At 40.3% G+C, this 27,752-nt stretch overlaps 4 protein-coding genes across 4 annotated transcripts; 1 reads left to right on the forward strand and 3 right to left on the reverse strand.

Moving 5' to 3' along the window:
* Positions 1–3: 3 nt before the first annotated feature.
* foxred2 (FAD-dependent oxidoreductase domain containing 2) lies at positions 4–8,370 on the reverse strand. The gene is made up of 10 exons (XM_084745229.1): positions 8,207–8,370; positions 6,503–6,723; positions 6,105–6,410; positions 5,217–5,468; positions 3,841–4,155; positions 3,546–3,712; positions 3,135–3,300; positions 2,030–2,256; positions 1,755–1,925; positions 4–850 (listed from the first exon to the last, which is right to left on the reverse strand). The coding sequence occupies exons 2-10, from the start codon at positions 6,718–6,720 to the stop codon at positions 618–620; spliced, it is 2,055 nt and encodes a 684-aa protein (XP_084601355.1). The 5' UTR covers positions 6,721–6,723; positions 8,207–8,370; the 3' UTR covers positions 4–617.
* Positions 8,371–10,214: 1,844 nt separating this feature from the next.
* On the forward strand, positions 10,215–13,081 carry hmox1a (heme oxygenase 1a). The gene is made up of 5 exons (XM_084743548.1): positions 10,215–10,358; positions 10,481–10,592; positions 11,502–11,717; positions 11,813–12,085; positions 12,755–13,081. Exons 1-5 carry the CDS (start codon positions 10,309–10,311, stop codon positions 12,911–12,913), a joined length of 810 nt encoding a protein of 269 aa, XP_084599674.1. The 5' UTR covers positions 10,215–10,308; the 3' UTR covers positions 12,914–13,081.
* Positions 13,082–13,131: 50 nt separating this feature from the next.
* mcm5 (minichromosome maintenance complex component 5) lies at positions 13,132–19,102 on the reverse strand. The gene is made up of 16 exons (XM_084743549.1): positions 18,774–19,102; positions 17,863–17,989; positions 17,646–17,774; positions 17,392–17,564; positions 17,132–17,287; positions 16,473–16,642; positions 16,210–16,381; positions 16,005–16,116; positions 15,731–15,874; positions 15,579–15,644; positions 15,316–15,492; positions 15,106–15,218; positions 14,867–14,995; positions 14,624–14,766; positions 13,940–14,067; positions 13,132–13,505 (listed from the first exon to the last, which is right to left on the reverse strand). The coding sequence occupies exons 1-16, from the start codon at positions 18,944–18,946 to the stop codon at positions 13,404–13,406; spliced, it is 2,214 nt and encodes a 737-aa protein (XP_084599675.1). The 5' UTR covers positions 18,947–19,102; the 3' UTR covers positions 13,132–13,403.
* Positions 19,103–20,477: 1,375 nt separating this feature from the next.
* On the reverse strand, positions 20,478–27,282 carry gcat (glycine C-acetyltransferase). Its single transcript, XM_084744905.1, has 9 exons — positions 27,013–27,282; positions 26,227–26,357; positions 26,026–26,127; positions 25,314–25,460; positions 24,101–24,255; positions 23,569–23,651; positions 22,709–22,880; positions 21,534–21,655; positions 20,478–20,837 (listed from the first exon to the last, which is right to left on the reverse strand). Exons 1-9 carry the CDS (start codon positions 27,230–27,232, stop codon positions 20,686–20,688), a joined length of 1,284 nt encoding a protein of 427 aa, XP_084601031.1. The 5' UTR covers positions 27,233–27,282; the 3' UTR covers positions 20,478–20,685.
* Positions 27,283–27,752: the final 470 nt, after the last annotated feature.

A 27,752-nucleotide genomic window follows, 5' to 3' on the forward strand; every position in this document is an offset into this window, starting at 1 on the left:
CACTTTTTGATGTATGTTTAATCGTGTAACATGTAAAATTTATAATGCATAATCAACACCCATCCTCCACCTATATAATTTCATATAATCTAGATTTCCATGATATGAAAATTACATGTTATAATGTATCTAAATATTTTGTGAGGAATAAGGAATACGGGAATGATATAATATAATATAATAATCATAAAGAATAATGGACAAAGTGCCTCTCCAGTGATAAACAGTCATTTCCAACCTGAGGGTGGCATGGTGATGAAGTCTGGAGGGAGGAAAGACAGGAAACATTCGCTCTTTTTTTTCCACTTTCCTCTAATCTTTCTTCCTAATTTTACTTCTTTGGACCCTTAAATATTATCAAAACAAAGAAATGAAAATCACTCTTTGGTTGAAATAGTCAAATGTTACACATTTTTATCTGGTGACGAGGTGTTGCGAATAGAAAGTTTCAAAGGGTCACGGGACAAAAGGGCTGAGGAACCACTGATCTGTGGGATGGCACGCTGTCAAAAAATATTTGGTCTTGTGGAGGGCGTATTTATGGGTGCTGGAGGTAGCAAGTCTGAGGGACCTAAACAGCATCATAGGCATAGCTTTACCACACTTGAATAAAACAATCAGAGGTCAAGTTTCAGTCCTGACGACATGGAGGCTCCAGCTTGTGCCAGGTAGTTGGGGAATGTGGGGTCTGCCCCCGATGTGCCTGCGTCTTGCTCAGTGGGCATCAGTCCCGCGTCATGAACGTGCTGCCACAGCTGACTGTTGTGGGCTACACCCTGCTGCTTCAAGTATCCTTGCTGACAGAACAGCGGCGGCTTGCGGTGGGTGAGGGATGAGCGGAAACACGATTCTAAGAGACATGAGAAAACACAAGAATGAGTCAAACTACGGTACAATCGATTATATCAAGATCAGTATTCTGCCCTGTGATTCAGTGTGGAGGTAAAATTAAACTGAAAACTGAAAAAACAGATTTTTGGTCCACTTTGTTGTTTGGCACCATTTGTCTTATTCCTGCAATTGCTAATTATTTTTCAAATTCATTTTCATGTGTAGAGTTCAATAGAAGAAATCCTTAAAGGCCCTACACACCCACACAGCTGTACTTAATTATTTTGCCTGATCTCTTCTCAGCACTGTGTGGACATGTACACTGCCCTACGAAGCCAATATACACAGAGTTAAGGCCAGAATCAGATGTTTTGACATCTGTTTCACCATGTATTTATGTAACAGAGATGCAGACGCAGCTAAAACAAGAGAGCTACATGGAGTTAGCAGGCAGATAGCCACTGCTAGCTCTGGCATAAACTCAAAGTATCCTTTTCCTGGGCACTTTTTGTTCTTGAAAAATATAAAACTTAATAAACAACTAGCTAACTTAGCAGTTGCCATCTTTCCCTTTGACTCGCAATTAATGTGATTTGGTGCATTTGTAATGTATAAATTTAAATAATCTGTTACACTGATTTTTGGCCAACGAGAAAACTTTTCTCCTCCTCACTGTTTTTGTAGTTACCACTCTCTGCCTTTGTATGGCAGTACAAGCTGAGAATGACTCTTGTACCAGTTAGGGCTAGACAACCATTACCATTTTAATAACAAAATATTAATACAGAAAACAAATTTACACAGAAATTATTGTGAAAGTTTTCCCTGAATCTATTTTCCTCTTCTTACTCTGTTGATTGAAGCTTTTTTTGAGCTGAATATATCTTATAGGGAATAGATTCAACTGCAAGATGCAACTTTACCTGCATAAAAAGCCCTGAGGTCCCTCTGCACACAGTGCTCCAGGAAGCGCCGCAGTGGCTGGATATGAGACATGGGAGCGTCCCATTCTGTGAGGAAGTCCTCAACCATGTGATGAATTGCCTTGGGCCTTGGTAAAGGCCAGCCATGGGGACGGAGTTTCATCTCTTCCTCTGGAAGAAAAAAAACAATCAGAGCATGTTCTCTGTCAAACCTGCTGTAATTTTATTCCTAAAAAGTATCTGTACTTTTTAATGATAGCTGCATTTCCTCTCACCTGTTGGGAGTGTGTCATAGTAGTATAAAACAGGGTGCAGAAAGTTGGATTCCAAAGCTTTGGTCCACTCTGTTTGAGCCCTCTCACGCCCAAGATAGTCGATCTTCGCTTTCCCATACTGCATAACGAGAACTAAAAGTCCATGGTTGGAGATCTCGTGGCCTGACAGAGAAGAGAACTGAGGCATGGCCTGCAGTGGAAACTCTTCTATGTATTCACAGTGGGAGCTTGAAGTCAATGAGAGAATAACAAAATATGATGAGCATAATATGGATGTCCTTTTGTTTTTTTGCGAAAATGTCAGGTAATGTCATTTCCCACAAGGTAATTTGGTGATTTTATGCCCATGAAGAGCAGCATTATATGTAATGAGTATACACCAGGAATGATTCAAGATCAATAAATAACTTATTGCAATTACTGTAATTCAAACATAATCAATTCTGGCATTGCCTGGAACGACTGAGTCACTGCTTACAAATTAGAAAAACATTTCTTATTTTGAGTTCTTCCTTTTCACTTATCACAACTTAAAGTAGGTCAAATATATTGCCTGATAATCAAACACTTAATAGGTGATATTGTTATAAAGCGTGTGTATTCTGTCAAGATTGCTCACTGAGGATTTAGTTCCCTTGGCGTCCATCCACTGCCCTTTCACATTTACTAAAATGAGCCAATTAAAGTGGTTTGAGCATTTAATGCCATCTGGCCAGTGGCCACACTCATTCAGAGGTGTTCTAGACAGGACATCAGAGGAGACACCTGGGCAAAACCAGGGCATGTAGGAGGGATTACATCCCCCAGCTGACCTGGAAGTGCCTGGGAACAGTGGGATTTACAAGAAGCGGTTGAGAGAACCAGTTGGTGAAGAGCAGTTGATCAGAACATGTAACTTAAAGGAGTTTTATGTAACAACTGCACATCTAAAAATGAGTACTGCAGTTCAAATAGGAAGTTGGAGCCATAGACTGTATGATTTATTGCAGTAAATATATTACAGATTTCTCCTTTACATAGATGGATGACCTGATCTGATCAACAAATGAGCAGACTTGGAAAAAATCAAGTTGCTACTGGTGATATGAAAATAACTTCTGCTTACCCTCGAAGAAGTATAACGTCCCCAAGCACCTCAAACATTTGGTACGGCCCAGAGGCCTCGCCGACCCGCTTCAGAACCCAGGACTGCAGCTGCGTTGTCAACAGTTTAGTCGACGGCCACCGGTTGCTATGGTAACGCTGTTCAAGTACATGATGTACAGCTCGTGCTGTGGCAGAAAATCCACACAGGTCAATGAAATGTCATGTTTATCAGTTTGAACATTAAATATATTGTTCTTTTATTTACATTTTACATAATGTCACAACTTTTTTTGGAATTGAGGTTGCATTATCAGCCGCATGCCCTGCAGTTGGAGTCAGATGGTCTGAATGAATAAAGACTTGGCCCTTTTTCAATCGGCACTGCCCGCTCTAAATGTCACAAAACAATGATCATCTGTTGGACGTTCACCTGTGTAGCGGAATCCATGGACGAAGCCGCCAGCAGACGAGCGGTAGTCTCTGGAGTGAGCCGCAGTTCCCAGCACAAACAAACCAGGGGTGTTCTGCCCCTCATACCAGGCTGTCACCCCCGGCAACCTCCCTTTTGCATTTTCACTGTTTGGCGGGCAGGCGGCGCTAGGGAGACATTTTTTATCAAGAATGGGTTTGTTTTAAGCATAGTAATATGATAAAAATAGGGGTATTCTTTAACAGTATTAATGCATGGACATTGACACAGTACAACATGTTACATAAATCTATACCTGTCAAATACGCTGAAGTTGAATCGGAACCCAAGGCATCGAATCACGCGGTCATAGGGTTTCCGCATAGGGAAGTTGTCAATGTGATACCCTGGCAGTTCTTCTCCTGTCACGCCAGAGCTGTTCTTCTTTTTCTGGGATTGTGTGTACTTATTTAAAGTCAGGTACAACTGTCTCTTCTCTTTCTTCTTTCCGCCTGATCTCTTCTTGTTTCGCTCCTGTCGTTGAGCAATAACTATTTTCTCAAGTCGTGCCTCCACCAACCCATCAAGGGACTTGAGCTGGTACGTGTCTATCAGCTCGTTATTCACAGCTCTGACAAGAAGAAAACACAATGGGTCGGTTTACGTTAAAAATGCTGACGGCTCCAATGCAGGATCAGTGGTGTGGCTGACATATGCAAATGATAAATGCAGAACGCTGTGATTCCCAACCAGGAGAACCACTGGGTACTTCTGCGGTTGCCAGGAGGTAGAGAAAAAAATGTTGAGCAGCTCAACTGGTTTGAAAAAACAAAAACCCAGCTCTAAAGCCTGAGCACCACATGATGAAACTGAGAGGGTGAGAAAACTAACAAGTAAGAGAGAGTATGAGACATCTTATCAGTTAGCTTAAAAGAAAGTTTTGAATATTTCACTTAAAGTAATGAATAAATGGTTAGAACATTATATATGAACAGTTAGCTAAAAGCAATGAATCGATGTTTAGAGACAGTTAAAAGTAACTTCATGGGTAACTGATTAAAATAGTGAACATGAATGACTAAATAGTTCAACCATAGTTAGCTAAAAGCCTTACATAAATGGTGTACTTGCTAAAAGTAAAGGAAATTTGGTTGAAATATTCAGCTAACATTAGAGGGTATGTTCAGTTCTTCAGTATTTTTCAACCTGGACCTTATTTTCCCATGGTTTTGTGTCTAAATCTTTGACATTGGTCTAGCATCAAGGCAGAGTGCTGCAGCTGTCAGCTGGTGAATCCTTAACGCAAAGTGCCCACCATCAAAGCACATCCACTAAAAGTGCTTGTTTTTGCCACTGACCCTCTCAGAGGGTTATTCTACCTGTCTGACAACATTATGGGAACAAATGCATCAGAGACAGACCTTTTGTTAAAAAGTAAGATGCATTTCAAAACGTTTTAATGCTCTGACCAATTTTACGAGACTCCCTTTGCAGAAAAGTAATTTTATCATCATAAAACACATTTCAATCAAACTCAAAAATGTCTTAGCATGTCGTCCCACTGCTCCAACAGTCACAAGCTCTGTTTTTTTGGAGCATAAAGGCTACGTCTAAAAAAATAAAGGTTGGGAACCACTGATGTACAAGTACAGAAAATCACAGAGACAGAAAAGATGAGGGGAAAAGCACTACCTGAGGTCTCCAACATAATGTGTTTGCCACGCCAGTCGAACAGGACTGGAACTGAGCATGTGCACCCGACTTGCTCTTCCCATGATGCTCTGGGCCGTTTCGAAAGCCGAGTTCCCCTTGCCCAGAATAAGAACGGCCTGGTCCTTGTAGTCCTCAGGATTAGTGGAGATGGACTCATAGCCTTCAACCAGGTCGGAACCGACAAACTCTACTTTCTGTGGAACCCACAAACCTGTGGCTACCAGGAGGACGCTGAGGGACAGAGGACAGAGGTAACACATCATGATCCACAGTTAGGTTCAGAACACTCTTAGAAATATAGGGTTTAAGCTTGTCCCCATAGGAGAACCCTTTTTGTTTCCTTGTAGAACCTTTGATTATGGTTCCACCTGGAAACCTTTCAGAGGGTTCTACCTTGAACCCAAAGATTCCACCCAGAGCCCCCTACAAGGCCATTTCTATCAACATGGAACCATCACTGTTCCAGTTCCATTATGGGCATTTCTATTAAAAAATTAGCTGGTTCAGAACTTAAAAAGTTGGTTCCCAGGTGACCAAAAAAAAGCAGGTTTTCCTTGGGAACCAAAGTGGGTATGTCCTATTTTACAGATCGTTATGCGATCTGCAGCGCCATCTGTTGATGACAACCTTGACTGCAATGATTCCATTCAAAACTGGTGGAAATAAAAGCTGGTTCACTAAATAGCGCCAAGGTTCCAAGAATCTTCCAAAAAGCATTCTTTGGGTGAAAAGGGTTCTTAATGGAGCCCTTAGTCTTACATCGAGACCTTGACGAGCCCTTTCTTCAAAAAAAAGAAGCAAACTGATCAGGGTAGAACCCTAGCCCTTCATGAAGAACGCTTTTGGAAAACATATGAGGCCAAATACCTGCATGTGTAGTCCAACGCATGCTGGTCGGTCAGGATGTAGTTCCTGCTAGTGGCTGTCTGCACCGCCCTGATCCTTCCGATGTCCACACCGTAGCGGACCCTCAGGCCGAGCTCCTTCACGTACATGGACAGATAGAGAGGGAAGGCATCAGCCGGCGGGTAGAACTCACTGCTCACTCTCCTGAACAGGAGGTCAGGTTTGTCGCTCAGCAGCGAGTTCCAATCATGGCGCAGGTTGAACTCTCGGTTCTGCCTCCCTGTGTGGATCTTGTTAATGCTTATGAGCTTCCTGTGCCTGGGATACCTGCAAACACAAAACAGAGCAGAGAAGACGTGCGTCACAGGCAAACCAGACTGGAACAATTTTCTTGCGTCTCGCTTTGACAAAGTTCCTACTTGTTAAAGAAGCTGCCCGGCCCTGAGTTCCTCTCCAAGATGATGTAGTCTCTTTTAGCCTTGGAAAGGAAATATCCCATCTGCAGTCCTGCAGGCCCAGCTCCAAGCACACAGTAATCATAGTGGCGGGTGGCATTGTGGTGGCGGTGGTTATCAAAAGAGCATCTGACACAGCCAATCAAGACGAAAAGGATAAAACAAGGAAGGCTCGAATCCATAACCTGCAGGACATGAGGCAATGAGGTAAAAGTGTGTCAGTAATGATATAACAATATAATGAATAAGTAAGTAAATAAATAAAAACAAAAACATCCAAATAAATAACAATGAATAAATAAAAAAATAGAAATATAATTCATTTAACATTAGGAATATCGTAGTACTAAAAAATCTCTTTGGCCTTGCAATGAACATCCTGCTGCTAAGACCAAGGATCTGGGAACCTTGAACATCCACTGTACCTGCCTGCTCATTATAAATTATATATATTTTAAAGTTTAAATACACACTGTTGTATTAACATGAATATTATCATCATCATTGTTAAATATTAATATAACCACACAGTAGATATTGTATGTAGAAGGCTGACTGATACTGGATTTTTGTGGCTGATGCTAAAACCAATATTAGGGAGGGAGTAAAAAAAAATCCTATATCAATATATTGGCTGTTTTATTTATATATATATATATAATCCAAAATGACATCAGGGCATTGAAATAATAAAAATTTCCTTGTAAATTTGCTCCTAAATAATTGAAAATTAAAAAAACACAAATAGAACAACTTCAATTAAGAAAACCATAAAATGTACATAAATGGTGCTTCCATATATATATAAAAATAAAAGCAAAGCCTATCTGCATTACTTTCTGTAAAAAAAAAATTGGCCTTGTTGGCCAATACAGATATAGACTAATATAGCTGTTCTAAGAAAATATCGCTGATTGATATATCAGTCTGGTTCTAATAGACATGTATACATATACTGTACATACCCACTTCCTTCATGTATGTAAACTAAACGATTACATCACCTATTGAATATTTATTCCAGCACTCTTCAGACTCTGCACTCTAACACTATTGTATTCTTTTTTTACAGCTTTACAGAAACTGTATAACTTGTACATAGACATTATGTGTCCATATAGTGAAATATTTATATATTTATCTTTACCAGTATTTGTTGTCATTGTTCTGTCTGTTCTATCTAATCTATTGGAACATTGAAAGCAACTTGAACAACACATTCTGATTTGAACCACCGTGGTGAGAATAAATATGCATTTAATAGATTTCAGTAGGGTTGTTTGTGAACTGCCCAATAATTTTGCGACCAGATTTTTTTATTTTTTATTTTTTTTACTGTACTCAAAGCCTGCGTGGGTATTTGGGCCATGATAACTGGCAACACTGACTACATCCTATGGCTCGATACTCTCTCTGCACAAATTCAGCCAAAAAATGTTATGGTGTCAAACGAGACAGACAGCTAATCATCATAATGTAGCGACTCTGAATATGTGTAAACGTACTAAGAGATGCGTGGGCTCAGGATGAGAGCCCGCCGGCTCTCCGTGAACTCTTCAGCCGGTGTTATATCACTCTGCTGCGGATGCGGCGGCTGCCGTCGCCCGCTGAACCAGATGTGAGGTCGGTTCATGCATTACAACACATAAACATGTAGATCCACGTTACCTTTTACATCAGTCGATCCCTCCCGCGCGACATCTGTGGTTTAGCATGTAGTAAACCCGTCCAGATTGCTACATGTTTACTATTTTGCATTTTAAAGCGTGGTATGGATGTCTGTGTGTTACCCTCCGAAAACCCTCGAGCTCAACCCACTTCCCCCTTGAATAACAAAAACCAATGGAGGGCTGCTTGCATAAAGGGGGCGTGATTAGAAAATACCATAGAATATAGTAGAATAGAAAAGAGAAGCGACTGAATGAAACGTGATGACTTTAAAAATGTATTCCGATGCAATTACTATTTACTTGTTCAAAAATGTAGTCAGTAACGTAATCCAAGTATCACAGTATTAAAGTAATGTAACCTTTGGATTACCTCAGTATAAAGTATGGTGATTTTTTTTTTTTTTTTTCAAACAACAAAACAATAATTTTCATCATCGATTATTCGGTCAATTATTTTCTGAATTAATTGTTTAATTGCTTGGCCCATGAAATGTAATGTCTTGTTTTGTTCACAACTCAAAAATATTAATATTATAATTAATAATCAGTTTATTGTCAGAGAGGAGTAAAGAAACCAGAAAATATTCACATTTAAGAAACTGAAATCAGAGCCTTTAGACTTTTTAAATGGAAAAATGAATCAAAACAATTCAATGATTATCAAAATAGATGCAGATGAATTTCATAGAAAATTATTATTATTATTATTATTATTATTATTATTATTATTATTATTATTATTATTATTATTATTATTATTATTATTTATTTATTTATTTATTTATTTATTTTTTAACTTAATTTATCTGTAATCTGATCACATATTTTTTATCTCTGTAACTGTAATGGAATACACCTATTTTGTATCCCATTATGTAATCTGTAACTCCCAAGGCCTGCTTACGTATCATGTATGCACATACAGGGAAACTTTTCTCCTTTTCATGAATGGAAGAAACAAGAAGTAAAACACATTTTAAGTGGAGGGGGACTTTAAATGAATCCCGGTCTTGGATTTTCACTCAAAGACTAAACACTGTAAACAAAAACAAGTTAAAGCAGAAAGTACTTTTTAACTGTAATGTTTGTATGGATACAATACTTATTTTTTTCACTGCTTGTATAATTTTATTTGCTTGTACTATACATGTTTATTTGACCTCAACAGGATACCCTCTGGCCTGCATAGCTGTTTCTGTTCCAGGGAATCTCTGAGATAGATATGATTTTGAAAACATCAGTGACGTGAAGAGGGATTGGTTGATGTTATATTCCTGTTTACACTGTTATCAAGATGCACAGCAGGATGCACATTTCAGTCCACACTTTGCTTATCATAATCTTTCACTCCATACACTTGAATTTTCAGGACTTCATCTGACACTTCCAGCTCAGTTTATTACAGTACTTAGACTTAAACCTACATCTCACCTCCTTATGGTGCTCACACTTTAACCGATGTTTCAACTACTTCAAGTTCTTACACTAAATTAAAATGACACTTCAACTTTTTTCAGTAGTTAAACTGAAACTTGTGCTTCTTTCAGCACTTTACTGCTAATTCAGCTTCTTTGTGTATTTGTGCTTTGACTGCCATGTCAACCTCACTAACTAATAATGTTTTGTTGAGCTAATTTACATTTCTTCTTTAGATAGACTTGAATATTTGAGTTTTAGTAACCCCCCAAAAACCTGTATTTTAAAACTTTTGAGGAAAATTCACTGAGGTGAAGATTATTTAAGTTTATCTAAAGAACCTGAGAACATGACTCAGTAAATTGAGCTTTTGATTTCTGCCTGATCATGTTTTCAGATTGTTGCACTGTAGTCACATGTCTGCTTTGTCACGTTAAGCCTCAGCAGTCTGAGTAACGTGACTCAGCAGTCACACTTCCCCTTTGAACATCCTGGCTGTATAAAAGAGGCATGACGGAGCTGAGAAGCCACAGTGGACCTTCACAACCGTCAGAGGATCAACCAACATAAACGAAAGAAGACTTCACTTCATTACAGGTGTGTTTTGTTCATCTAACATGCATTGTTTTTCACTTTAAATGTGTTTAATTAAACTAAATCAATCATTCATTACAGTCTGCAGAGATGGAGACCATGAAGAGTGCCAGGAAAAATGATACAGGAGAAGTTGGCAGGTACTGACCGATGTTTTTCAAAGAGTTTCTTAAAAACTGAATGTTTTTCCAGGATATTATTCTGTGCTTCAAAGTTCCTTCTGATTAATTGTATCCTTTTTGTGTTCCCTGCCTGTCGCCAGTGATTTATCAGAGCAGATTAAAGCAGCCACTAAGGACAATCACGTCCGAGCAGAAAACACACAGCTGATGCTGAGTTACCAGAAGGGACAGATCACCCTGCCACAGTACAAGGTAAACTCTCCACTCCAACTGCATCCAGCTAACACATCTGTGATCTGAAAGAAAGAAACTACGACACTATCTGCTCTATTTATCCCTGTAAAGTGTAAAATATGACATGACAAATAAGTGCCAGAAGACTATGGTGTTTTTAGACCTTCTGACAATTTTTTTTCTAAATAATTTACAATTCTTTGTTTGTGTCATATTTTATTTGTGTTGTGCATCCATGAAAATTCACTGATCATAATACTTTTTATTCTAGAAACAAAGACAAATGTTGTTCATCGCTTTTGGAAAATCTGAATTAGTCAATATACACTCAGATTATGCTATCTAAGTAATTGTTTTAAGATTTAAGTTTTAAGACCTCACTTGCTAATAATTATTTGCAGCCTCCAAGTGATTAGTCAAAATCTTAAGATGATATTTCAATCATCAATCACTTTATTGAAGCGTGTATTTGTGCTTTTGGAAGCCAAAATGCAGACGGCATCAAGTAATTCAATGTAATAATGATTGAGGGATTCACAGCTAAATTATCTTATATACCTGCTGCATCATATTTAATACACACATTTTCAACACAATTTTACTTAAAGGTATAATATATTAAGTAATTATAGGTTGTTTAAATGCAACAAATATTCATATTGAAATATTAGTGGCTAAAACTTCTCATTATTACAGTAACATTTTCAAAATTAGCTGTCGAAAATGAAGGCAGCCACGTTGGATTTTGCTCTCACAGGCTGGCTGCTGCCTGCAGAGCACTGATGATCCACTAAAGGGCAGACGACATGTTTCAGACTGTATATATCACACTGAGATCTCAGAAACTCATGTATCAAGTATGATACAAATGATATTGCAGGGTTAAGTTTGCAGCGTCTTGAAAAGTGGACTTTTGTCTTCCGACAGGTCCTGTTGTGTTCCCTCTACAAGATCTACCAGGTGCTGGAAGAGGAGCTGGACAGAAATTGCTCCCATCCAGCTGTTGCACCCATATACTTCCCTCAGGAACTTGCCCGTGTAGAATCTCTTGAAAGAGATCTGGAGCATTTCTTCGGCTCTGACTGGAGGAAGAAGGTGATCGTTCCTGCAGCCACTCACACATATGAACAGAGACTCCAAAAGGTGAGCGGAGAGGAAGAAGAAGTCCTATTAATATTCAGGGTAGGCCTGCTGGGAAATTACCGCTGCTATTTCACAATATTTTTTTTTTTAACCAGATTGGCAAAGAGAGCCCAGAGCTGTTGGTGGCCCACGCCTACACTCGGTATCTTGGTGACCTGTCAGGAGGTCAAGTGCTGGGGAAAATTACCCAGAAATCTCTCGGGCTGAGCAGCAAAGAGGGGCTTTCGTTCTTCTCCTTCCCCGGCGTGAGCAGCCCCAACCGCTTCAAGCAGCTGTACAGGAGCCGGATGAACAGCATCGAGCTGACGGAGGAGGAGAGGGCAGCGGTGCTGAAGGAGGCCGTGGACGCCTTTGAGTTGAACATCCAGGTGAGAAAAGCAGGAGGGATGTCTCGCCTCAAATGATGACTCGTATTTCATATTTTATTTAATGCAGTACAATAACTGTACAGTGGAACTGATAAACTATACAATAGACCTTTTTAACAGCAGCCATATTGACATGAGGTGTTTTTTTTTTTTTTTTTTAACTTTTTAGACAATTCTCTATCAGTATTATTATTTCTTATTTGTTACAATGATACATTGTTAAGTTTTTTTGTTTGTTTGACAAATTCAGTGTTGTTTTTCTCCCGACATTTGGCCCTTTTTTTTATTAGTTCACTGGTTGTTTCAGCTTTGCACTTATTTAATGCAGCACAAGGATGTTGAGAGAGTGAACAAAGCTTGTAGGTCCTCACTGCGCTTTTTTCTTTAAACTTTACATCTTAAATTATTACCTTAATTTTAAAGGTAATTTAATTTACTGTAGGGCTACTGTATATTTTTAAAAATCAGTTCTCCCAGTATGAGGTAATATGAGACAATGTTGAGAATATATGTATTATAATGGTTCTAACATTACCATGACCAATAATGGCATCAAGAGTTCCTTCAAGAAACTGAAATGAGCAAAAAGTGGAAGTGAATCTGTCTAAACATGCAGCGTAAGCATGCATACCATCTCGCTGATTGCTTTTGTGCTTCTTTTTTCTTCAGGTTTTTGATGACTTGCAGAAAATGTTGACTATCACAGTGGAAACAGAGGACCAATCAGTCAGCAAAACGTCGATGTTCCCATCTTCACCCATCATGCACTTCACCGTGGGATTATGCGTTGCACTGACCACCATTGGAATGGGAATGTATGCCTTATAGGCTTCAACCAGCACTTGTCATTGATTATGCACTTACAGCACTTTATCAGGAAATGCAACAAATGAAATCAAGACTGAAACTTGTTTCTCATTTAATCAAATCACAGCTGAAAGTGATTTTTCTAAACTTGTCATTTGTATGAATTTTATTAAAAAATCCTACACTGTAAAAAAAGCAATCTCTTCATGATTTTTATGACAAATATGAAACACTAAGTCTTATTGTTTTCAAATACTTTAATTCTTTACATATCATGCAGACACTTGATAGCATCCCTGTGTAACAGTGACATCCTAAACATTTTTAATTTTTTTAGTAAAAATTCTGATGCTTTTAATCAGGGAGTGGCCATGAATCAATCCCAAGTTTTCACCATGACTGAGATCAGAAATGATTCCAAGATGTCCATCTGCACAGAACGGTACAAATAACAAACAGGCAGATCCAAACTATTTACAACAACACTAATGTGTTAAGAGCACAGTTTGCTCTACTTGACTCTGTAGAGCACTTTCCTCTGCATGCGGTGCTGAAGCTCACCCCTCCTCAACATCAGGTGGAGGACTTTGTAGATCGCGTGCTCTGGATACTTCTGTAGAGGGACAAACAGGAGAACATGGAGGGATTACTCACAGAACTAGACAGAAAACTTTTCATTTAGTACACGCAGCTGGTTCTTTTCCTTCTGTTTTATGTCTATGTAAGGCATTAAGCTGCTTTTGTTTGCAGGAAAAATAACCCTGTCTTGCCTTGCCTGGGGGTGATAGTTGCACAAGCCCATGACACAAATCCAAATATTGCTTCACAAGTTTTTTTTTCCCTGTACATGAGTGGCAAGTCATACCATTTTTTCCCCTCTTCATTCTCTGACTGAATGGTAATATAAGTCACAAAAAACAAAGCAATATATACAAAAACCTATTATCATCCCTAGATACTACACCATTATAAAAATGCAAACACAGGACTTGGTTCCATTATAAAAATTGTACTTTTAAACCCCCATCATGATTTTCTCGGACTGACCTGTTTGGTGAAGTCTTGGACGATGCTGTGCTCGGACACCTGGGAGCCGATAGCAAAGCGTCTCTTCAGCTGCTTCTCAACACGTGAAATCATTTCCTGGTCCTCCTGAGAAGTGAAGCCCTCCACTCCTGGTCACAAAATGTGGTTGGACAGATGTTAAGACCGTAAAATAAATACATGTCCACTTAAAAGATGATTAAATAAGTCTCAACATTCAGGATAGCTGGGTAGAGCAGTGGTTTGCAACCTTTAGTCTGATGTACACCTACAGTCACCATAAATCATAGGTCTGATTTTTAACTGGTTATAAAATGAATTTTATTTATCATAAGCATATAAACATCAATATTGTTACAGTGCTTTTTAAATGCAGTTCAAACTGTAAGCATTTAGTTTGGTCTGGCCAAATAGTAGCCAAATATTTTATCCATTTATCCATTCCTTTTGCGAACCCTATTAGCCAGTTATCAGTTACTTTCAGCTTTATCCATTACTTTCCCTAAACATTCAAGCCCATGCAGAAACAACCTTGGGAGTTGGTTTTATTTCACTCACAGCTAGATTTTAAAGCAGTGATTACTGCAGGTATTCATTCATGTGATTTCACTTTACAGTGAATAAAGTCAAATAACACGTGTTTATGTTAAAATAATATAAAGTCACATTACAGACAACACCACACACCTGAGAGGCTGCCAGACAGCGCAGCGTCCAGCGTGGAGACCTGGAAGAGTCTCAGGGCCTCATCAACCTCCTCCTCCCCAGCTACAGCCTGCAGCTTCATCTTGGCGAGGGACTCCGCGATACGCACAATGGCCTCCAGCTGCCTGAAAAAGCAGAAACAAATGTTTACTGTAAGTACAAAACTGTGGAGTAAAAAGTAAATGTTCATCTGATGTGTAGATGTGAGAGGCGGCATAAAAATACCTGACAGTGATGGGGATAGATGGTCTTTTGTCCGTTTCTCTTTCGTGCTCTCTCGCTCCGCTCCTCATCACCACGTATCTGTTTTTCAGCTTCTCAGCGGCCGCAGCAGAGAGCCGAGGGCCACATTTACTGTGAGAAAACATTCAGACCAAATAATAATGAGAACACAAGAGTAACTATGAGTGACAGAAAACATCTAGCTTTTGTGCTGTAGTGAATACAGATTTAAACTGACTCACGTTCTGGCATAGCCAATATATTTCTTGAAGGTAGCCAGTGGGATCTCGCCCTCAACACCCTCCGTCTGTGTCTGAGCGCTCAGGTGAACATTCATCACGTGACGAGCCAGTGTCTACAACAAGACAAGTATTAAAAACATCATACTCAATATTCATGTTCCCGCCGCAAACTTCCAGTCAAAAGCATCAGTTATACATGCGTCTCCTTACCATGTCCCTCTGCTGGTCATGCTGGTCTTTGATGATGAAGATCATGTCAAAACGGGACAAGATGGTGGGCATGAAGTCAATGTTGTCCTCCCCCTTTGTGTCGTCCCAGCGGCCAAACACAGAGTTAGCCGCAGCCAGCACTGAGCAGCGTGAGTTCAGGGTGGTGGTGATGCCGGCCTGAGAGGAGTCGATGTGTTAGTTTGGCCTGTTGACACCGCAGTACAGTACGCAATGTGTGTTTAAAATACAGGTTTGGGTGTTACCTTGGCGATGGAGATGGTCTGCTGCTCCATGGCTTCATGAATGGCCACTCTGTCGTCCTCTCTCATCTGAACAACAAAAGCAGTTTCGTCTTTAATTCTTGAGCACAAATTAAGTTAAACACAAAATTCCTACGACACAAAATCTTTTTTACCTTGTCAAACTCGTCGATGCATACCACTCCGCCATCAGCCAGCACCATGGCTCCGCCCTCCATGATGAATCCACGAGTGTTGGGGTCCCTCAGCACAGAAGCAGTCAGACCAGCTGCACTGCTGCCCTTTCCGGAGGTATAAACCTGACAGCACACAACAGAGGCTGAGATTACATGGAAACATAACACAATGAGGTCTGGTTCAAGAATAAAAAACATGATGGAGCTTCACTCCACAGTGAAGCTCCATCAGCACAGGAGAACGGATAAGTACCCCAATCGGTGAACATCGCTCCACAAACTTGAGCAGCTGAGACTTGGCTGTACCGGGATCTCCCAGCATCAGCAGGTTGATGTCGCCTCTGCGAGTGAGACCATCAGGAAGCCTTAAAGGACAAGAAGCATAAAGCATTACTACATGTGTACAGAGAAGATTTACACTCAACTGTGCTGATCTGGAGAACAATCGACCACCTCACCTCTTCCTTGAACCTCCAAACAACAGGCAGGTGATGGCCTTTTTCAGGTCATCACTGCCGTAGATGGATGGAGCTACGGAGCGCGCCAGAGAGGCGTAGACGTTAGGAGTAGCAGCGAGCGCTCTCAGTTCCTCCTCCTCCTGTGGAGACACTGATCCAGAGGCACCACGTCCTGGAAAGAAAAAAAAACATTACGATCAAAATGGGTCCTATAATTCTCCTTCTACGTGCTGGAAAGTTTAACTACATAATTTCATCTTTACCTGCTCCTTCTGTGTCTAGCTGGATGCCAACCACTCGCAGATAGGACGCACGAATACCCACGCCAGCACTTTTCTCTTTTCCTTTGGTCTTCACAGCAGCCATCTTCTTGATGGAGTAGATGCCCATGATGGTCACTCTGTTGCCTGGGACCACACGGTCACACAGATACCTGAGAGAGAGAAAGAAGCCTGTCTGAGCTAACAGTCCTTCACATTTCTAATTACACTCAACAAAAATATATATATTAAAAAAAACACTTGTTTTTGCTCTCATTTAAGACATCTTCAGAGCACACAAAAGGTGTTTTTCTCTCTAATTTTGTTCCCAACATTTTAGCCATTTATCCATTACGCTTAGGCCTTAATCCATTACTTTTACCCAAATAAATTGACCGTCTCAAATCGTTTCGTGTGCTCCCTGGCACCTGAAGAAATGCTTCTCTGAGTCATGGTTGAGTATTGACAACAGGTAGATATTAAAGCTACGCTAACAGCAGTACTGCTGCAGGAATTCATTTATGGACTTTCACTTAACACTGATTGGCTTACCCTGATATTCCTACGCAACCAATGACTATATAAATATCTATAGAGAAGAGCACAACAGCGAAAAACACCATCTTGGGTTTAATATGTTGCCTTGACAATGAGCTCCTCACCTATCACAGTAGAGTTGCAGGTGACGGGGTAACTCTCCATGAGGCACAGCGTCTGGAGATTCCTGCAGGCGGAGGGTTTGGAAGTCAACACAAATGCAGCGGTCAGGGATGATGAAGTAGGGGTCCACAGGGCACTTCATCCTTCCAGGATTCTCACTGAGAAGATAAAAAGAAGTTGTTGGACATTACAAAAGAAAAGGGGTTGAAACAGTCCCATCAGTCTCTTGTATCGTGTCTTTGATCCAGAGAGTTGCACTCACCTGTTGCACTTTCGTGGCAGAGCGTAACCCTGCAGGCCTGGAGGCAGCGGGATGTTGTTGATGACAGCACGACAGCTGCGACACTGCAGACACACCTTGGTGGCCTTCGCCTTTACAGCTGTGGCGGAGATGATGATGCCGTGCACCTTCACCAGACGAGACACCTGCTCCGACTGCAGGGGGGAGGAATGACCATGTGATCAAACGGTCGATGGTAACTGGGAGAATATAAGACACAAGGGGCACGCAGGTACCTTGAGGCCACGAATGGAAGCGTGATGTGCGTCACTCTTCAGCATGACCTGGATATCCTGGACCGTCTCCTCCTCTGCAGGCCGGGGACGGGTCACTTCATCAGCGACCTCCTTCGCAGCTTCCTCCAACTGGAAATTAGACCAAATTATTAGAGGAGGGAAATCCTGACAGCCACTGTTTGACTTTTATATATTTTCATCACAGTTTGAGACTCACCAGTGGCAGGTTCTCAGTGGGCAGCTTGTAGAGACAGTCCGAAAGATCCTCATCAAAGCTGGCGAGATCCTCCATCTCCACCTCCACCCAGTACTCACCCAGGGTGTAGTGTCTCTTAAGCTCATCTCTGGTTTAGAACAAACACAAAAGAGCAAAAATGAATAATGTGGCGTTGAAGAATGAATGCTTGCATACCCACTAGGGTTGCACATTTTTTGCATATTCTTAAAATATTATGTTTACAATTTATAACTCATTTAAAATTAATATGCAAAATTAATGGTTTCTCATGTTCTTATGTTGCGCATATCATGCATTCCCAAGTCTGTCTTTGATTCAGTGGGACAGGTCAAGCTCCAGAAATGTTGAATCCTACATTTCCCACAATGCAACAGACTGTCTTAAAGGGGCAGTTCACCCCAAATCAAAAATACATTTTTTCTTCTTGCTGTTAGTGTCATTTATCCATCTAGACACCCCTTTCTGCTTTTCAGAAATACTTCCTTTCTGCAGTAGACTCTACCAGAACAACTTTGTTTCTACTGGAAAGAAAGTAGCTCCGACATAGAACTGCTCACAACAAGGTTTTTGGATTGTCATTGTTTTCTTACTGCTGAGTTTTTCAAATGTATTTTTTGGCACTTTGAGAACCACAAGTCATGTGTCGAGAATGCAGACATCTCTACGACAAACACCTCTCGTTTTAGATGGATAAGAAGTAAAATAGGCGAGAAGAAAAATATGAAAACAAGTCCCGAGCCAAAATTCAGATGACCTTGATGACACCACATGATATTTTTCACTTGCAAAGCTCCCTTCAGATCCACACAAGACAAACCGTCACAGGCCTACTAATTTTCATACAGTCCCTAATTAAAACGTGCTGTTACAGGTCATTACTCTGAGCTCACCTGTATTTGTAGGTGAAGCCGGTGCGGTCGGTGCCCACTCTGAACTGTCGGAGGAACTCACGGAACCGTTTCTTGATCTGGATCCTCTTCTGTCCGCCTTCATCCACGCCGGGTCCCTCTCCTCCTCCGAAGCTGTCACTGTAGTACACTCCGGGGTCGTCAAAGCCAGACATAGTGAAGCAAGGTCGGTGAACAAGACGGCGCAAAGAAAAGTTTAAGACTCTGGAAACAGCCGTGGACTATTTTTTCTTAGCTAAAAGAAAAACACGGCGTGACGTGCTGGATGTAAACTGCCAGAGACAAAGCTGGTCCGAGCTGCTCTTTCGCGGGAAAATCTGAACTCCTTCCCGTCTGTTTCCCGCGAGTCGCCTCTCGCAACGCCCCCTCCTGTCCTCTGATTGGCTGTAGGCGATAAGCGCCTGCTCCCATTGGTCAAAGCGGCTTCAAGGAGGCGTGTCTCGGATCTAGAGGTGGAGTTTCTAAGCACTGATGGCGCGAAAAAGACAAGAGGAGGAGGAGCGAAGCACGAGGAGCATGAGTCACCAAGATGCATGAATACAACATTAGTTTCAAGTGCAAACTGCAGTTAAACAAAAACACATATTTTAATCACCCCAAGTAAACATTTTATGGGACCTCCCCCCTTTCTGTACAGGATTTAGAGTGTAATCAGTAATTACAACATGGATGTTTGCAGTAATAAGTCAGCTAGGTCAGTTTTATAGGCTTTTACACACTTTTTTTCTTATGCAAAATGGCAGATGCTGTGATCACAGCTACAAATGTTAAGCAAGACTATGATTTACAAAGCTTTCCTGCAAACTGTTTAGATTTTTATATAATAAAATATGTCCCTGATGTTTTAAGACACGAATACCGTGATTTGAATGGTGATTTTTGTCTGAAAAGGTTTAATTTCTTCCTGTTGCAATTTTTCCTGTCAGTCTCAACAAAACCAAAATCATTTCTACTTGCTTAATTTCATAACTAGTCTGTTGTATTCAGTGGCATCCCTGTGGTGCATTTGTAGATTGCTGACACCTTACCTCATTGTTCTCTTCTGAACATATAGGTGAACCTACAGTGGCCACAAAACTTATATTTAAACATGTTATTATCTATGGTAAAGAAAACAGTTCTTATTTTTAATGAAAATATACTTATGACTTATTTTATCAATATTATTCTGCCAATAAATCCCCATAAATCCTACACAATGGGTCTTTAAAATTCCTAAAATTCCACTCTGCACATATGTCATTCTGCATAGTGAAGCTCAAATGTCCAAGTGTAGCAACAATAAGCAAAACACATGTTTGAGTTAAGGCAGACTTTAATATTTTACATTCTTTTATATCCAGAATTTGAAAATGTGCTGTTGTATCTCTTGAAAAAAACAATAAAGCAGTTCTGATACTGATGCGAGGGTGTTGAGAACAGCTGCTTCAACATTACTCAAGTCCATCCTGTCAGATTTTATAAATGTTGGAAAGATAAGCATATTTTCCTTCACTTCTAAATATCTTTATCTCACTAGTATGCATAAACAAAGAGCTCCAGTTCTGTCATTGGTTTTGTAGCATTACTGATGTGTTAAGATCATCCTCACAATCACTGATGGATAACAAGCGTAAACTAATCTACTGTTAAGATAGTAACATCTTTTCCCTCATATAAATGTCTGTATTACAGCCCTTTTTCTTAAAATTACAAACACCTACACATGTCAACAAAAGTGCTTTATTCAGCTCAGCAAACACAAAAATAACATTAACCTCCGTTGACCTACAAATGTAACTAATATTTCCATCATCACTCGTAGGTCTCATGGGTAACAGGCCGCATGATCTGCACGAACAAGTGCTTCAACGTTGTTCAGTAAGTAATCCTCATTCCTGCTTCTCTGTCCTGCTCAGGAGACGACTCCATGCTTTCTGCCTGTCTGGATGAAAGCGTCGACACAGTGGTCGATGTCTTCCTCCGTGTGGGCGGCTGAAATCTGGACACGGATTCTGGCTTTGCCCTTTGGTACAACTGGGTACGAGAAGCCAATCACATACACTCCTGTGGAGGGAAGAGAGTCACGTCAACAGAGCTTGAAACATTTTCAGTGGTTGCCAAGATGATTAATTCACATTAGCTATTCTCAGTCAAAGAACTGTTTACTGTACATGTAACCTTTTATTAATTTTATGTACTTCAGTCTTCCTCCGTGAGTCCCTGTATGATTCTAACTGAAATATTATTGGTTATGAGAAATGCCACTACCTAGGGCTTTATTGCTATGCTCTGTAGATGTTTTTCATGCTTGTCTGTTATTTTTATTTGTCTGTTTTAGCTTTTTATCCATTATATTTAGTCATCTATTTCAACTATTTATCCATTACTTTTAGTTAACTATTAAAAAGAATTTTAAAATCCAAGTGTGATGTTACTTGGAATTTATTTTTCTGTTTGTGTTTTTGGTTATTTGTGTTGTTATTCCCAGCATGTTTTTTGTTTGGTCCTGTCTTATGTATGTTTGTTTATTGATAAAAATTAATAAATACATTTAAAAAATATCTTAAAAAAAAACAAGTGTGATGTTTTCTCTCCTTCTGGTCCTGATAAACAGACACATCTTACCACAAGTGTAGATGCAGTGAGGTTTTATCGAATCAAAGCACAATGTAGAGTAAAGCTGAATAAAAAGTGTAGCTGAAAATGGGGCAATATTTTATAGTCCATTTCAATCAGGACCGTGTTTCACTGCCGTCTCACCTAGCTTGAGCATATCATCAGCCATCAGAGAGGCCAGCCTCGCGTCACCCAGCATGACAGGACAGATGGGGTGAGCCGAGCCTGCGATGGTGAAGCCAGCCTGCGTCATCTTGTTCCTGAACCTGAATCGACAACACAGAGAAAATACTACAGTCAATATTACATCACTGAAGAAGGACAGAAGTGTACGTGTGCATGCATCAGTCACATTGTGTTGTTTTTTGTGTGAGAGCAACATGAAAGATTAAATGGCTAAATAGAAAAATAAAAGTAACTTGTGTGCTTGTTTCTTGGGTACAACTGATCGTCATACCAATGACATTGCTGAGATATCTCCTGTTTCTGAAAGGCTGATAAAGACTCCTGGAACCAAAATCAAATGGTCACCACGTCTGCCTGTTTTTTATGTTTTTGGAGAGCTGACGTCCCACATTTGCCACTGCTTCTTTATGACTGTATGTATGTGTGCTCTGTGCAGAACGTATCTCACAATTGCATAATATGGCCTGAAGGCAGCATGTGGGCGTTACTGAACAAGGTTAAGGAAATGCATTTATTTAACAACCCTGCTGCTTGTACAAATATTAGCTCATTTGGTCAATGTTCAAGAACAAGATAAAGATGTTTCTTTTAGTGATAAATTATTTTTCTTCACTGGCAATTCAATGTTCAGACTTTGGTTTTGATAATGAGGAGGAAACATCTTTTGGCTTTTATGCTCCTATCCCCCTACACTGCGACATAAAATAGTTCCTCCATGTGGGTGTTAGCCGTTTCATTCCCATAAGCAAAACCTGTGCACATTAATCTATGAAAATGGAAAAAAAACAAACTTGTTTTACCAAAGGGCCTAAATAAGAAGTGATAGGCTATCAGGGATGAAATTCTATTGTGTCTAATCAAACCTAAATCCTTTTGAAGGTTTAGCTATCATTATTTGAAAGTAATAAAAAAATCAGTCACCAGTTTAAATGATGTAAAATGGTGCAATTCAAATTAATCAAAAGACAAAAGTTTCAGTATCGCTGTCATGGAGTTAACATTAGCCAATAGCTAATCTGCTAATGTTACCTGCATGTTTTCAGCATTAGTCTTTGCTAACAAAAAATAACAAGGAGTGAGTTTGATTAAAATCACAAACACAGATAACCCTGACCCTCTTCAAACAAACCCACCTCATTGTTTTGGCTGTCATGCTCTGTGCGATCTCATTGGAAGCGAGCAGCAGCTCCACAGCCCGGGTGGCACAGCCCACCACAGGAGGGGGGAGGGAGTTGGAGAACAGGTACGGCCGCGAGCGCTGCCTCAGCAGGTCAATGAGAGGCTTAGGGCCCACTGTGTAGCCGCCTGAAAGAAAACGTTCAGAAAACAGAAAAGACTGATTTCATATGGAACAGTATTATCTTGTGTTTCTTACTGTAAAAGTGCTGTGTTAAAAGGAACTGTTTGACATTTTTGGGAAATTCACTTTTTAGCTTTCTTCTTCCCTTTAGATGAGAGGAAATGAAATACTCAGCAGATGGTTAGCTTAACATAAATACTGGGAATAAGGAACCAGCTAGGATGGCTCTGTATGCTGATTATTTCTAGGCTGGCTGTCTGGCAACTGCTCAAAGCAAACTCCTCATAATCTGGCTAATAACCCCCATGAAACCAAAACTCATCATTCTTATATTCCAGTTTTGAATTTAAACAAAAAAACAAAATAAACCATGTTAACCGGTGAGGTTTTGTTACCTTTGGACAGGGCAAGGCTAGGTGTTTTCCTGTGTTTCCAGTCATTAAGCTAAGCTAAGCATCTCCTGGCTGTAATCTTATACAATATTTAACAAACATAACATAACAAAACACTACGTGTGCTGAAAAAGAGATTGTAGTGTGAAAACAACTGAAAATGATTACGCCACTCTGCAGGCCTACACCAGTTTTTTAATCTCATGTAACTAACTGTGTTCGTTTGCCCTCAGATTCACATTTTGTTAACCCCATTTTCAGTTAAATGTTTGAACATCAGCAATCAACAGGCTAAACATACCAGCCGCTCCTCCCAGTGCTTTCCCCAGGGTGGAGTTTATAATATGAACCCTGTCCATCACTCCAAGGAGCTCATCCGTCCCTCTGCAAATCACAGGGAGTGGTACAATTAGTTTATCCCCCATAATGATAGTAAGACACAGAGCTTGACATCAACAAAGTCCCTCTGTGTTGGACTTCTTGCTTTGGCGACACCTACTGGCTGTATAAACAAAAGACACAGTCAAAAATGTTGCAGGGCAAACAGTTTTCACTGGGCTTGACCTTTTTTTCTCTGCAAACAAAATATCTTGCAAGAATTTGAAAGCTGAAATCACACATTTCTACACATGGTCATAGCATATCAAAGCTAACAGGCATGTTCCTGTCTATACCGAATTCTGTCCAATGTTATCTGCATCCTACTTTGTCATTAAAAATATAGCGAAACCTTAATCACTGTTTAAGATATTTAACTTTCTTTCTTTCTTAACTTTTTTGTTTTGTTTGTTTGCAGTCTTTTGCATTTTTGGTTTAATCAGCATCTTACTCACCTGCCCCGAGCCCCCAGGAAGCCCGTGGCGTGGCATTCATCTATAAACACCATGGCTCCATACTGTTCGGCCAGGTCACAGATTCCTGGCAGGGGAGCCACGTCTCCATCCATAGAGAAGACTCCATCTGTCACTACCAGACGCATACGAGATGACTGTGGAGGACAAATAAGAGTCCTGATGATCAGTGGAGCGCACACTGGTCCTATCACAGTTTAATCAATACTGTAACCCTTCCTTGACCCTGTCACCTCAGTAATATGGGTTTAATGCACCATGAAACTCAAATGGACATGCTGAGAACTCTTCTGAACTCTTGTGGTGAGCATTTATCATTATTGCTGACGCATCATATCAATAGCAGTTTCTTTCTGAGCATTCACACACAACAAGTGATGTGATGCATGATAATGAAGAATTGGGAAATATCAAGCTAGAGCACATCAGGACTGGCTTTGGTTGCATCACACGACGATGGAAAGGGGAATTATTTAAAACGGTTGGTTCAGCCAAAATTACGAAACAAAACATATTTGTGACATCCAGCCATACAGGCAGTTTTGGTTCTCTCTGTCTGGTTTTGAGATCAATAATTGTAACTGTTGCTACCTTTGTCAAGTTTTTGCAACCTACATTATGCGGTTTACAGTGATAACATTGGTAGATCAAAATTCTAGTAATTTTTGTCATACTGAGTTCTTGATTTCAGACTGAGGTAGACATAAAGCAGGTTTCTTATTTCTAGACAATGACCATCGATTGTGCCAACAGAAACTGTTGCTAGCAGATTTGATCATCTTGAGCTAGCTAGTTTAATGAGGTAACATTAGCTCTGTGAGCGAGTTGGAAACACCATCTTTTAATGCTTCAAGCTGACTCGAAAAGGAGACTCTTTTAAAGTAAGTATGTACTCACTTGATGACTAATGATATGATTAATGCAAAAAGACAACTCCCAAAGACAAAGCAACTCCTGAGCAAAAAGTCAGTTAAGACTGACCACAAAATACACTTTCAATAGTTATCTGACAGAAATAGTCCCTGCACACTGATGATACTTTTGAGTATTTGATTATCACTATATACAAAGAATATGACTCACATATCATGTTAAAATATAAAGACATTATATAAGTGGCATAAATATAAATTAAATACAGAGTAATAAAGTTTGTTTCTTTGAAAAAACTTTACAGGAGGAGGTCCACACACACCTGAGCCTCTTTGAGCTTGTTCTCCAGATCACTGAGGTCCATGTGTTTGTAGCGCAGCCTCTTTGCTCGACACAGACGGATCCCATCAATGATGGAGGCATGGTTCAGCTCATCAGACAGCACTGCGTCATCTGGGCCCAACAGTACCTGGTGTAAGAATAATATGATCCATTATTGATCCTAATAGGGGAATCCTTTACTGCACTTCCTCCACTCTTCTATTCTTGTTCCGTTCAACTGGAAACAATACTTTAAAACTTTTAATCAATATCAGAATTACACACATGGGATTAAATCTCAAAATTGGGCATTTCAAAACCAGGATATGTGATTCTGATCCTACAAACTTGGGATATAAATGTGGTAATCCAATCCTACCCAGAATTCTGCATTGCTGGCCTGTGTATTGTGTGCTAATGCAGGTAAGTAAACATGAATAATATGCAAACTGATTTGCACTTCATTTTCAACATTTCTAACATTTTCACATCTGTGTAAATTAAATGTTATTTTGACCAACAGATGGAGGCATATGTAATCCTAGTCTTGTGGCATCTGGATCAAAATGATTTGATCTGAATTTTCTTTGAAAAACCAGGACAAAACCCACAAAATCACTTTTATCTGAGATTGCAAAAAACGGACAAATTCTGGATAATTCTGATCTAGATGAAAGGTGTTGAAATACAATGGAGTATAATGCATGACATACCTCAAACAGTCCAGCATTGGCATCAAAACAGCTAGCATAGAGGATGCAGTCCTCCCTCTCATGAAACTCTGCCAGCTTCTGCTCCAAATTTTTGTGTAAGTCCTACAAACACAGAGTGAACTCATTAACCTCCACTGGATATTTGTATACAGTACTTACATGTGTTAATGTTCTGACTGAGTGGTGAATTAGCCATCTTACCTGTGTGCCACAGATGAATCTGACAGAGCTCAATCCAGCGCCATATGTCTTCAGAGCATCAATCCCTGCCTGCACCACCTCTGGATGACTAGACAGTCCAAGGTAGTTGTTGGCACAGAAATTCAATATGCCTGAGAGACAAAAGTCGGTATCAGCAAGACAATAACCACTGTGAGCAACCTAAACCCTGCAACAGAAAATTCTGCCTGCATTTTTTTGGCAAAGAGGCAAGTGCCACAAACAATACAATGACACTGACATACCAGAACAAAGAGTGACGGACAAAAACAATGCATGGGACTGCGGCCGTTCCCACCCAGATGAATGAACAGGGTCACTTTCACTCATGAGAGTTCACGGCCTAAAATCAGCTGGTCATTCATAAATCAGCAGTCAATCATTGGCAAAGTTCGTCCTCAAGTGTAAACACTGGGCTATCCTTGCTAAAGAGCTGACTTAGCTAGCTCTACTTGAGATTAGCTTGAATCATGTGTTTTTGATAAGTTGCGTGTTGAATTTCTGGACAGTTTTACTAGAAGTTGGTCCTGTCAGTCAACTCAGTGGCGTGAAACAAACGTTAGCAGGCTCCTCTGTCCTCCAGTAACCTTACATGACTTTAGTTAACTGTAGTTTGAGTCAAGTTCAACAAGATAACATCGTGAGAGAGAGCGCCAACAAACTAACGGCTCGGCTGTTTACTCGTGGTGCGTTTAAGGACATTTAGGTCTCATTGATAACACATATTTATATCTACTGTTACTTTTAAACCACACTTCTGCCACTCACTGCTCCGACCGCCGTCCACGTTGATGTGAGGACCCTGCTTGGACGTGATTATCCTCTCCGCTTTCCACGTCCCCGCCGCCCGGATACCGTCGAGCTCGGTCTCCAGCACCGCTCTGGCTTCGGCCACGGCGGCGTAGCTCCGACTAGAAACCGAGCCCGGGTGCCGCAACACTCCCCGGATCGGTTTCACCAAACTCCGGGCGGCTTTTCCGAGAGACATGACGGCGCTTGAGATGTCAAAACGTGCAGGAGAGCTGAGCGTAAAGAGTAAAGACGAGGCGTGGCCACGTCACGTAACAAGCGTAGGCGTATGCGAGATGGACGAATCAGAGAGCAGGGCACTTGCGAGGTGGCTTGTTTTGTCCAATCAGATTTCAGAGAGTATTTGCGGGTGAGACACTATGGCAGCAATATGTTGCTTAATATAAACTGCAACAATGTTGAACTTCATTTAAAGTCTTATTTCGTTTATCAAAACAACCTCACATCTAACTAAAAGCACAATAAAAACACATATAACAAAAATACCATGTGTTTGAGTGTCATTATTGCCCCTCACACACACACACACACACACACACACACAGACCCTATTTACCCTCTGTGACTCCTTCAAATGTGTTTTTCTCTCTTTCTTTCCTTCTTTCTTTTTACTGCTGCAGATTAATAGATGTAAATACATTATAAACAAAATAAAACACAATTTCAGGGCAGCGATTTTGAAATTAAATAGTATTACA

Source organism: Lutjanus erythropterus, chromosome 19, assembly GCF_056507025.1.
Source record: "Lutjanus erythropterus isolate fLutEry1 chromosome 19, fLutEry1.hap2, whole genome shotgun sequence".
Taxonomy (NCBI): Eukaryota; Metazoa; Chordata; class Actinopteri; order Lutjaniformes; family Lutjanidae; genus Lutjanus; species Lutjanus erythropterus.

Coding starts and splice junctions, on each gene's coding strand:
- foxred2 (XM_084745229.1), bottom strand. CDS start 6,720: ATGGATTCGAGCCTTCCTTGTTTTATCCTTTTCGTCTTGATTGGCTGT. Junction 3,301..3,545: donor CCATGGATTCCGCTACACAG/GTGAACGTCCAA, acceptor TTTCTGCCACAG/CACGAGCTGTACATCATGTA. Junction 2,257..3,134: donor GACGTTATACTTCTTCGAGG/GTAAGCAGAAGT, acceptor ATTGACTTCAAG/CTCCCACTGTGAATACATAG.
- hmox1a (XM_084743548.1), top strand. CDS start 10,309: ATGGAGACCATGAAGAGTGCCAGGAAAAATGATACAGGAGAAGTTGGC. Junction 10,593..11,501: donor TCACCCTGCCACAGTACAAG/GTAAACTCTCCA, acceptor GTCTTCCGACAG/GTCCTGTTGTGTTCCCTCTA. Junction 12,086..12,754: donor CCTTTGAGTTGAACATCCAG/GTGAGAAAAGCA, acceptor TTTTTTCTTCAG/GTTTTTGATGACTTGCAGAA.
- mcm5 (XM_084743549.1), bottom strand. CDS start 18,946: ATGTCTGGCTTTGACGACCCCGGAGTGTACTACAGTGACAGCTTCGGA. Junction 16,382..16,472: donor GCTAGACACAGAAGGAGCAG/GTAAAGATGAAA, acceptor TTTTCTTTCCAG/GACGTGGTGCCTCTGGATCA. Junction 14,996..15,105: donor TATATTGGCTATGCCAGAAC/GTGAGTCAGTTT, acceptor GTTTTCTCACAG/TAAATGTGGCCCTCGGCTCT.
- gcat (XM_084744905.1), bottom strand. CDS start 27,232: ATGTCTCTCGGAAAAGCCGCCCGGAGTTTGGTGAAACCGATCCGGGGA. Junction 24,256..25,313: donor ACAAGCTCAAAGAGGCTCAG/GTGTGTGTGGAC, acceptor TGTCCTCCACAG/TCATCTCGTATGCGTCTGGT. Junction 23,652..24,100: donor TTCCTGGGGGCTCGGGGCAG/GTGAGTAAGATG, acceptor TGTGATTTGCAG/AGGGACGGATGAGCTCCTTG.